This window comes from Clarias gariepinus, chromosome 26, assembly GCF_024256425.1.
Source record: "Clarias gariepinus isolate MV-2021 ecotype Netherlands chromosome 26, CGAR_prim_01v2, whole genome shotgun sequence".
NCBI lineage: Eukaryota > Metazoa > Chordata > Actinopteri > Siluriformes > Clariidae > Clarias > Clarias gariepinus.
The window spans coordinates 21,982,573-21,994,202 of record NC_071125.1 but is presented as its reverse complement, the minus strand read 5'-3'; the positions used below and the strand labels follow the sequence as shown (position 1 = coordinate 21,994,202).

Genomic DNA, 11,630 nt, shown 5'->3' with positions numbered 1-11,630 from the left:
GTCGTCCTGGTCCCTTTGCAGAAAAACCGTCCCAAAGCATGATGTTTCCACCCCCATGCTTCACAGTAGGTATGGTGTTCTTTGGATGCAACTCAGCATTCTTTCTCCTCTAAACACGACAGTTGAGTTTTTACCAAAAGTTCTATTTTGGTTTCATCTGACCATATGACATTCTCCCTATCTTCATCTGGATGATCCAAATGCTCTCTAGCAAACTTCAGACGGGCCTGGACATGTACTGGCTTAAGGCAGGGGACACGTCTGGCACTACAGGATTTGAGTCCCTGGCGGCGCAGTGTGTTACTGATGGCAGCCTTTGTTACTTTGATCCCAGCTCTCTGCAGGTCATTTACTAGGTCCCACCGTGTGGTTCTGGGATTTTTGCTCACAGTTCTTGTGATCACTTATAGATAGATTAATTATAGATGCCATTAATACAGGTAACAAGTGGAGGACAGTGGAGCCTCTTAAAGAAGTTACAGGTGAGAGCCATAAATCTTGCTTGTCTGCAGGCGACCAAATACTTATTTTACTGAAGAATTTACCAATTAATTCATTAAAAATCCTACAATGTGATTTTCTGGAAAAATTTTTTCTTATTTTGTCTCTCATAGTTGCATTATACCTATGATAAAAATTACAGGCCTCTCATCTTTTTAAGTGGGAGAACTTGCACAATTGGTGGCTGACTAAATACTTTTTTCCCCACTGTATAACACTACATTAAAAACAGCATCATCTGTTATTGTAGAAATCAGAGATCGGTTATATTGTAACAGTATGACATCAAAAAATAGCAAGTTGCTATTTTTATGATGCAACATAAAAAGTAATTTTCATAACATTACTTGTGCACATGTGGACAACCAATTTCTCATATAAATTAAGAAAAGAAATGAAATTGTACAAACATTATTAAAGCAAATCCCATTTTTTTTGCCAGACACGCCTTATTAAGTGATACAATTTCCCCTCCATAATTCACCCATGTTTGTGTCGCCCCCTGGTGGAACCATCCCACTACTGTATTTATGATTTTATCCTTACAGTGGTATTCTTCACAATCGTTTCTACGTTGTTTAAAAATCATGCACTTCACCATGCAAAGTTTCACTGATGTGTAAATCACTCACATGAACGTTAAAACTTTTCAACATTTGTAGTTTTTTTTTTTTATTGTTGCAGGACTTCAACACCATCATACAAGCAGTGCACGAGAAAAGTGCGACGCCCCAGTTATATTACACAGCGACATTACGGAATAATACAGTTTAAAACAGAACCGAAGAACAACACAAGCACTCAGCAGAGCTCCGAGCAATAAATAGTAACTCTGTTTAATTCATCACATCTTTTCAAATCGTCTGTACAGAGAACATCGGAATGATAATTACACCAGAGGGGACTCTACAACTAGCAATCTCAAAAACAACAACACTGGAGGATGAGGCAGTAGAGTGGTGTATGAAAAAAAACAAAAACATCTGGAGCACTCAAACATAAACACGACTAACTACAACATACACACACAAAATGGAGGAAGTTCTTGACGACAAAACACTTCTACTGCTGCTCCATTAAGTAAGGATGTAAAGAAAGAAGAAGTGGAATGTTTCTGGATGGAGCATAAGACAGGGAGAGAAGGACAGCTGAGTTCAGCTGACGTGGACGACGGAAGGGGCGTTAGTCCTCCAGCGTACGGAAAGCGTTCTGCATGTCCTCAAGCAGCTGTGCGTAATCGGCTTTAATCTTTGCCTCACCTTCCTTCACAGGGTCCTGAGAGAAAGAGAAAAAAATCGTTTAGATTCAAGCAGCCTAAACATTGATGAAAATATCCTAAAAACATCCTGGAGTGTTTTATTGGCCTTGTACTACAGTAATCTGCCACAGTACAGTACTTCATAAATAGAGTTAATGTTGTGGAGCACCGATAGATTTTTGAAATTCTGCTTTTCATATTATGGAGAAACTTGGAGGACTTTCCTATGAAGTAAATATATTGGTTCAAAGCACCGACACTGGAAACTCCTTCAAGAGATGTAATTTTGTCTTGTAAACAAACCATTTGACCAATCAGAATTTTAGTTGTGTTTTTTTGGGGGGGCGGGTTTCCCAATTTTCTTCCTAATTTAGTCGTGGCCAATTCCTCCCTGTCACTAGGGGGCTCCCACATTAAGTCTACTACTACCATTCAGCCGGGAGGGCAGAAGACTATCACATGTTTCCTCCTGTGAGAGGAAACAGCATCACCCGGGGATCGAACCAGCGATCGAACCACTCTGAGGCCAATCAAAATTTTAGTTTGATCAGGTTTGATTTTATTATCAGAACATCATCTCTGAGTTGCTTTTAAAATGTCTGCTTGTCCCGAGACTAGAAAATAAACGTAAATTTTACTGCTGGTAAAAGTTCACCTTAAACTTCATGGAGCTGATCTTGTAAAGGATCTCGCCCATGTGCTCCCGGATCATGGCCCAGGTGATCTTGTTGTCGCTGTGGGCGGTGGTCTCCACCGCGTGCCTGGCCATGTCGTAGAAGGAGATCATGTTGGACAGGATGCCCACAGTCTTGTAAAATGGACAGAACCTGGAGATAACAAATGCAAAAGTAAATCACGTCGATTTTAAAATAATGCAGCCATTCGATTGCGTTCTATGGAAACGCACAAACCTGTCGTAAGGCGTGTAACCGTTCTGCTGCAGGAAATCATCCTTAATCAGCTTGGCCACTTCAAGTGTGATCTTATCCGTCTCAGCCAGTGAAGCCTGGTGCAAATAAATACTTATGTAATGTACAAATCTGAAAAGATTCCGACACCATTTTAACCAATGTGTTCAGAGTCCTGACCTTGCCAACGAGCTGTACGATCTCAGCCAGGTCCTCTTCCTCCTGCAGGATCTCCTTAGCTTTGGTGCGCAGCGGCACAAACTCAGGGAAATGCTTGTCGTAGTATTCATCCAGCGCTCGTGTGTACTTACTGTAACTGATCAGCCAGTTTACAGATGGGAAATGCTTCCTCTGGGCCAGTTTCTTATCGAGACCCCAGAACACCTGGAATGAATAAACAAGAGCGTTGAATAAAGTACAACTGTAGTGCAGCTACTGATGTGAGTCAGGACAGGTTCAAGTTTTTACCTGTACGATACCCAGCGTAGCAGATGTCACAGGATCAGAGAAATCTCCACCAGGGGGCGAGACGCTGCGGGAAAAGAAAAAAAAAAAAAAAAAAAAAAAACACACTACCTATTAATAACTGCTAATTGACTACTTATAAAGTTAAAAAATATTAATAGATTGTAAAATACAAGTGAAAAAAGTTAAAGTTAACAGCTCTGGAAGAAAAGCACTTACGCTCCCACAATGCTAACACTGCCTTCCCTTTCAGGGTTACCGAGACATTTCACACGGCCGGCGCGCTCATAAAACGAGGCCAGACGAGCTCCCAGGTAGGCAGGATAACCGCTATCTGTCACACACACACACAGAAAAACATGCACACAGTCAGGGAAATGATGCATCTGAAGGGGGGACAATTTTAAAATTAATGGTTGTCATAATAAAAAGATTTATATTATATCAATGCTTATTTAGCTTTTTTTTATAATTTATTAATTTTTAAAAGGAGAAGGCTCAAATAAAATGAAATAAACCTAAATCATCTCACCAGCAGGCATTTCGGCCAGACGGCCAGAGATCTCTCTAAGAGCCTCGGCCCATCGAGATGTGGAGTCGGCCATCATGCTGACGTTGTAGCCCATATCCCTGAAGTACTCAGACAGAGTGATTCCTGAAGCATAGACAAAAGTTAATCCAAAAAAAAAAGTGAAATGCTAGTTTCAAAGTTTTAAAGTAACCCCTGCTGAGCGGGTACCTGTATAAATAGACGCCTCTCGGGCGGCCACGGGCATGTTGGAGGTGTTGGCCACCAGAGCTGTTCTCTTCATGATGCTTTCCACCTTCCCATCCACCTCCATGGTGAGCTGTCGAAACAAACCAGAGCACAGTCAATCACATCTCATACCCAGTTTTCTGCAGAGCGAGGTCATGCTGTGGCGTTTCTCACCTCAGGGAAATCTCGCAGTACTTCTGACATCTCGTTACCTCGCTCTCCGCAGCCCACGTAGATGATGACGTCACTGTTGGAGTATTTGGACAAGGACTGAGAGATCACGGTTTTGCCGCATCCAAAAGCCCCTGGGATGGCCGTGGTGCCTCCTTGTACACACCTGTCCACCATTTAAAGACACCAGTTTGGAGAGAAGAGACCAGAATCTAGTCAGGTACAGATAAGGGCTCTAATTCAAACTGTATCTGGTTTGTCATTCATAATAAGTTTTTTTAAAATAAGTAATCCTTCAAAACACCGACAAGTAGCAGAAATGTCAGTGTGCGAGTCCTGGCTCTGCCAGTTCCTCAGCCTCAGCTGCATCACTCTAATCAATAACTGATAGATTTTGTTACATCCCTAATATAAACATGTATACGCAGACACATCAGACCATGCAAGTCTTTAAGCCAGATGTAGAGTGTATACAGTATGTTTATGCAAGGCACTGACGGGAAAAGAGCATCCAACACTCGCTGGCCAGTTAGCAGAGGATGATTAGCGGGCAGCTTCTCTGTGACGGGTCGGACCTGGCGCACGGGCCAAACCTGCACCATGGTGAACTTCTCCTTCACGCCTTCGAACTCCAGCTCCAGCACCACATCCTGCAAAAACACAAATGTACACACTCTTGAGTCAGACACACACACAATCTGCACTGCTATGGTCTGAACAAAACGGCCACGCGGCTCACCGAGACATCGTAGCTGCCAGGGGGCGCCACGTAGGTGACGGTACCGCGGTTTTTGGGCGGCAGCATGATCTTGTGTTTGATGAGAGAGTTCTCGTACACCATGCCGTAGATGTCTCCTCCGGTTATGTGACTCCCGACCTGACACAGGAACAGCGAGGAAACAAGTGCGAAATACTGAAGTTACTTCCAGGCATTCTGACAGTCTAATCTGTGCAAACCTGTTTTTACGCCTCACACGAGACAGGTTTCAACCTGATCCGACTGACACCTGAGCTGTGTTTTATGAAATAATTATAGAAAAGATGATTTGGTTTAAGCAAGATGGACAAATAAATGTTTATCAGCTAACGGTTCGGGGGTAGCGTAACTAGCGGCAACGTCTAATCTAAGGATGTGTGTCCAAATTGCCGTGTCACACTAAAACATTATAAATTTTAAATTAATGTTGACCAAAAGAGTTTAATAAACATAGATAAATGATTAAGTTGTTTAACCTAGTTTTTAAAATCTTAAAAAACAACCCTTTATTTGATTTCCACAACACATACCCGTAAGCTCTTGGAGGGCGAGAACTCCCATTTGAGGTCACGGTTGAGGGCGCCGATGTTCACTCCTCTGGGGATGTAAATGCTCTTGGTCAGGTCGTTGATGTCCTTCAGTGGACGCTGGATACCGTCGAAGATGGAGCCCATGATGCCAGGACCAAGTTCTACAGAGAGGGGCTTCCCCGTACGCAGGACCGGGTCGCCGACAGACACGCCAGCTGAACACGGCTCAGGAAAACAAATCTACATGCTGACTAAAGTTAACTGACAGGAGATAACAGAGAATAAACAGCTCCAACAACGGTGTGGTCTTTTACTCTATCTGTGGTTCACTTTTACTCTATCGCAAAGATTTTTTTTCGGTTCCTAATCATCCATTTTCAATAGTCTGCCAATCACTATAAGAAGTTTTTCATTATTATTAACTTTAGTGACTCTTTAATAATCTTTAAGGCATCCTGTAAACTGGAGATCTCTTTGGAGCAGCTCAGAGTGATCTACAGGATCTGTAAATAAACACAAACTGTGTGAGAAGGATACACGTTTCTTCGTACACCTGAATGGTGGCCATGTCTCCCTCCAGGCGGATGATTTCTCCCACCAGCTCGCTGTGGCCCACACGCACCAGCTCGTACATCGCCGCCCCGGCCATGCTGGAAGCCGTCACCACTGAGGGACGAACACACACACACACACACACACACACAGCATTAAATATGACACGCATCCACTTTGTGGAAATCCTGACAGACCACTTCTAAAAGTTCACTTAAAAAAAAAAGAATTGAGAAAAAAAAAAAAAAAAAGAAAGCATGTATTTTTTTATTGCAAATAAATGCATGTACACTTATTCTTTAAATACAATTTTACACCCGAGTGATAAATAACGAGGCAAAGTGTTTGGTTTACTAACCAGGTCCGGAGACGCCGTGTACGTATCCAAACTCTCCCTCCCGCTCCTCATTTTGGATCTTGGCCAGTTTGGAGAAGTCCATCTTAGAGGTGTGTGTCTGAAGACAAGAGAGAGGGAGAGATCAGACTACGGTGCGTAACTGAAGGAAGTTTTCATCGGAAATGACGTACGCGGACATGACTTCTGACTCGCCACCTTTACTGTACATCACATCCATCCTTGTTAATTGTTTTAATATCAATTTAAGACAATTTCTTGTAGAACACAATTTCATCGAGTTTAATTTTATTACGATGTAAGCACAGGTCTTAGAGCTTACCCAAAGTGTGTGTGTGTGTGTGTGTGTGTGTGTGTGTGTGAGCTGAGCACCAAGCAGGGGGGGGGGCATCTTCTCATAAGCTCACATCAGGGGGAAATCGAACTGGATTGTTTATACCTCAGCCAATAAAAAATTAATAAATAAAAACAACAAAAAGCAGGAAATTTTTTATTTTTTTTCCTGCTCAATCTAGGGACCTAAACATCTAAGTATCTAAATATGATAGCCTTTAGAGCCCTGAAACAAAAACAGATACTGTGATACTGTTAATAATATTTCCCCCCATTTTGTCCCAAATCTTTGGTCTCCTTTCCTCTATCATAGAGCAACTACTAAGCAGAAAGGGGATAAGTGAACACGAAACCACATGAAGCCGACCAGGAAGCGCAACAGCGCTATCCACCCTCTTCAACATGCACAAGCTCATAAACATTTATGATTGGCTAGTGCTGCTGTGATTGACAGGAGGGAAAGGAGTATGCTCCACTCACCTAAAGAACTTTTTTTAATATCATTTATTTATAATTAATTTATAATTATATTTCTATATATAATTTTAATAATTAAAAATTTTATTACAATTATATTTTAATAAGTCCAATTCTTTTTCCCTGATTTTCTCCTTAATTTAGTCGTGTCCAATTCCCTCCCGTCACTAGGGGGGGCTCCCACATTAAGGCTACTTACTACCACTCAGCCAGGGAGGCCGTGGGCTGTCACCAGCCGACCTCTTCTTTTCAAACTGCTTGCTCACGCACCGTTGGGGGCAGCATCACACATTCGGAGAACAGTGCTATCCGCTCCCTCCGCGTGCGCGAGCTCACAGGTGCCCCGAATGGCGTAGAGCCGTAATTAATGTGGGAGCACTATATCTCTTCATCATCGGGACTCGAACTCAAACCCTCATAGTAAACAAGACAATTTATGGACTTGTGTAAAAACCGGATTACACACGATAATGTTATTTATACCAAAACCACATAACTTGACATCACAATACATCATCTCAACTTTCTCACTAAAGAAGTTTTATATTAATTAGGAGTAGTATAAAAAAAAACTGTTTAATACAAACAGCTGAACCTCACAAGAGGGTCTGTAGAGCTGCACTGCAAGATTCTTCCCTCCGTCAACACCAAACTGACAAATACTCCAAGAGTCAGGTCTGGATTGAGTTTTAGTCACATTCATGTGAGCAGATGGACTTCCTCCTTTTTTTCCAAGTGTGTGTCAGGCATTGACAAAAAAAAAAAAAAAAAAAGAAGAAGAATGGAGCAGGGTTACTGCTACTATGCTCATCAAGTTAATCCTGAAGCATTCTTCACTTTCTACTCAAGTTCAGACATTCAGAACGCTCTCCAGCGTGTGTACAAAAAAAAAATGCTATTTTTTTTGGTGTGTTTTATGGTGATACGTATTTAGTAAGTTACGGCCACCTTCTGGTCTTCAACTTCTTCACCTTCCCTTTAGTTTAAAACTTATTTTATCTTATACTTTCTGAGCTATCCTTCCAAATTCCCATAAACCCCCCCTCCCACTACGGTTGGGGTGAAGCTCTCTCTCCCTCTCTCTCTACATCCCCTCCCCCACTGTGTCACTGCTTTTTTCGGTTTTGTTGCTAAAAAATAAGAATAAAAAATAATCTGATTAGATTTTGCCCCTATTGTGACCTCACATAAGAAGACTCCTGCCCCTGGCTTATTGTTCAGCTCTGCTATACTCTGGGGGCGTGGCTTCGGAGTAGCTCACATGCATAGGTACAGAAACGTCAAATTTAGAGGATGCGTGAAATAAAGGGAGTATGAAGTATTAAATAAATGAAGTATCTGAGCAGTTATTTTAGCTGAAGCATACACACACAAACAAGTAATTTGGTTGAGCTCTGAACCCGGTGTTTTATTATGGGACCTTTAAATTAAATTAAAAATGATTAATGAAAATCTGATTCTAATTGTTACAAAAAAAAACGATACAGGAGACTCCTTAAAAATTAAAAACTTCCATCAATTAACAGTTAGGCTTTTTTTAAATTGGTTCATCAATCATAGATAATGTAAAATGTCCACCGTACAGGTTAATAAAACTGTTATTATATAGTATTATAAATTTGTAGATTATGTGTTTGATTGACAGTTCAGATTTTTTTATTATAGCTCTAGCTCAGGTTTCATGCATGTCTGCTTTTAAGGCAGGGTCACATGAGCACAGCATGTGACTGACTCATGAAAAGAGGAAGGCGTGTGTGAAACAGTTGCTTGAGTAATCCCGGTATGTCCGTGAGGATGTGCCGCTTCAGCACGAGGGCCTGGGAGGAGAAACGCTACTGCATAACTGTGTGGCTTTTATCTGCTGTTCTGCTACGAGCTTAAAGGTTTTTTTTGGTCATCTTCTACAATCTCCAGAGCGTTAGTCAGAACATTCAACAGTCTTCCTGCATCTCTAAAATCAATCAATGATTAAGATTTTCTAATATATTTCGATCCAACCTTCCTGAAAAGGCGTCTTTCCTTGGGATTGCGAAAGAGGTGTGATTACGGCCTGATTTTTTTTTTTATTAACTCAGATTAACTTATTAACAGAGCAAAAGATTATACGTGTGTGAATGAAATTCAAGCATCACAAAACCTGAACTTGCAGGAAATCCAATGTGAAATTCAAGCACCAGTGTGTGAGCATGTGTGTTTGTGTTTGAAAAGTGTTCAATATGCAAAAACAACTCTCATAGAATAAATAAGCACACTGTAACTAAACTATTCAATAATCCTTTGTTTAGTTTTTTAAATCCTTCATTTTTACTCCCACTGATCCTTTGCTTTTAACTCAGATAATTTCTTTATTATTTATTTCCATCTGAGGTGGATTATATTTCTAAAATTACACACTGCATTTGACGCATTGCTTAAAAAAGGAAAAAAAGAAGAAGAAGGAAAAAAAAAAAAAGAGTTCCTCATAGTAAAGGAACATTTTTACAGTAATTTCCTTCCAAAGAGGAAGATAAAGATGAGTATGTACTGATTTATCCTAACAGAAAGATGATTGTGTCATTTGTTTAATCACTCAGTGTTTGTGGATATAAATAATGAATCCCAGACTTTAGAGGTATCTGTTTACATATTCAAAGGCGAGGTGTGTGACGCAACTTCAATGAATAAAAAAGAAAATAAAAAAGAAACACATTTCTATACAGATCAGTGGAGCGGACTGAAATGTACATGTTGTGCTATTAAATCCCAGCTAGTCTGATCCTGAAAACATCGCAGGGCTGAAAATTAAACCTGGTCTTTTCAACCAATACAAACAAGGGAGAAAAACTGGACTCGAGAGAAATAAAAGGCCTTAATCGTGTGCTCTCTCTCTCTCTCTATTTCTTTCTTTCTTTCTTTTTTTTTTACATGAGAATAAAACCCAGGATCACAGCAGACAGTTTAAGCCTGAGCATTAGGTTCTCAGGATTGACTAAGACAGGAATAAACTCTACAGTGGGGTCAGGGTTCCTCTTTGGAAAGTCCTGGTGTCACAATAGGTTTGAACTGAGACAATAAATAATAAATGTAAATATTTGTTAGTCTCATTTTACACACACACACACAGACACAGACACACACACAGACACAGACACACACGGCCTGTAAGGAGCAGAGACAGAGCTAACATAAATTCTGAAACTGCAGAAACATGAGGAGAAATGGTTATGGGTCACGTGACTCCTGCATTACACAGCGCACTGGATTAGAGCGGTTATAACCTGTTTATTACAGCGCGTGCATCGCACTGGGTCTGACTAGGATCACAACAGCAGCTGTGTGTGTGTGTGTGTGTGTGTGTGTGTGTGTGTGAGGAATCATTACACTGTGACACTGCACAATAAACTATAATAATTAAATTAAATCACGGAGAGGGGAAATGAAATGCTTAAGGGGAGGAGGCGGATCAGGTCACGTGACGTTGAGCTTCAGCTGATCTGGAGTCAGACACGACCTGATGATAAAGACCCCGGAATGTCACGTGACCATCGCCCTGGCTGCAGGCTCAGCTTGAAATGCAGACAATACAACACGTTCACATACAATTTTATTTAATTTTAGTATCACTTCTGTATTAGCATGTAAGCATTTAAATGCTAGCTATTATTTATTTTATTTTTTTTTATCTCCAGCAGGCGAGTCATTTTGGTTTGCCTGAATGGACTGCCTCTGTTTTTGTTATATTTTTTCCATCTCAGCATATAATAAAATGATTTTAAAAAATACATTATATAATTGATAAACAAAAATTTCTAAATGAAATTGGGTCTTAACGCACGCGCAGCCCCGTGCAGTCCCCAAGGTTATAGCCGGGACAAACCGAGCATCACAACACACAGACACAGCCTACACCGCACTAAAACACACCTGGAGTGTTAAACTGTGTTAGTAATATTAACTGTAATCATTCAGGATCGAAACAAAAAACCGAGTGAGTCCGACTGAATCGAATGAAAATGCAGTGCAATGGATTTAGCTTAGCCACCTGCGCTAGCTACCTGAGAACTAATCAAACAGGCCTAAATAAACATCCTGGCATTTAAATCAACTTAAAGCAGCCTACGCACGGATATAATTTTAATATTACATACCTGAAATTTTGTAACGGATCGGACAGAGCTCCTGATTCACACTGCGGGGGAAAACGATGAGAAATAAGGCGACTAGAAAGACAGATCAGCTGACTTCATTCACTCGACGGTGCCTTAGAAACAGGAACAGATGTACAGAGCGCCCTCTAGTATGAGTGAGAGGAAATACCGTAAATGATATACACAGCGCCCTCTTGTGTAAGCTAAAGGAAATATTTATATATAAAGCGCCCTCTTGTGTTAGCGAGAGGAAATACTGATATAAAAAGCGCCCTCTTGTGTGAGCCAGAGGAAATATTGATATACACAGCGCCATCTAGTGTAAGCGAGGAGTGAAAATATTGATGTACACAGCGCCCTCTAATGTGACCAGAGGAAATAATGTACTGATGTACAAAGCGCCCTCTTGTGTGAGCCAGAAGAAATATTGATACACACA

At 40.9% G+C, this 11,630-nt stretch overlaps 1 protein-coding gene across 1 annotated transcript; it reads right to left on the bottom strand.

Annotated features, from left to right (window-relative positions):
* Positions 1-1,312: 1,312 nt before the first annotated feature.
* atp6v1ab (ATPase H+ transporting V1 subunit Ab) lies at positions 1,313-11,328 on the bottom strand. Its single transcript, XM_053488077.1, has 15 exons — positions 11,192-11,328; positions 6,258-6,354; positions 5,885-6,013; positions 5,348-5,562; positions 4,800-4,937; positions 4,559-4,710; positions 4,064-4,226; positions 3,872-3,980; positions 3,665-3,787; positions 3,352-3,466; positions 3,136-3,199; positions 2,848-3,051; positions 2,671-2,765; positions 2,415-2,586; positions 1,313-1,776 (listed from the first exon to the last, which is right to left on the bottom strand). Exons 2-15 carry the CDS (start codon positions 6,337-6,339, stop codon positions 1,684-1,686), a joined length of 1,854 nt encoding a protein of 617 aa, XP_053344052.1. The 5' UTR covers positions 6,340-6,354; positions 11,192-11,328; the 3' UTR covers positions 1,313-1,683.
* Between the last annotated feature and the right edge of the window lie 302 nt (positions 11,329-11,630).

Excerpts from the sequence above, each read along its gene's own strand:
- atp6v1ab (XM_053488077.1), bottom strand. The coding sequence starts at position 6,339 with ATGGACTTCTCCAAACTGGCCAAGATCCAAAATGAGGAGCGGGAGGGA. Across the intron at positions 3,788-3,871 it reads AGAGGCGTCTATTTATACAG|GAATCACTCTGTCTGAGTAC; the intron begins GTACCCGCTCAG and ends TCTATGCTTCAG. Across the intron at positions 2,766-2,847 it reads TCGTACAGCTCGTTGGCAAG|GCTTCACTGGCTGAGACGGA; the intron begins GTCAGGACTCTG and ends TATTTGCACCAG.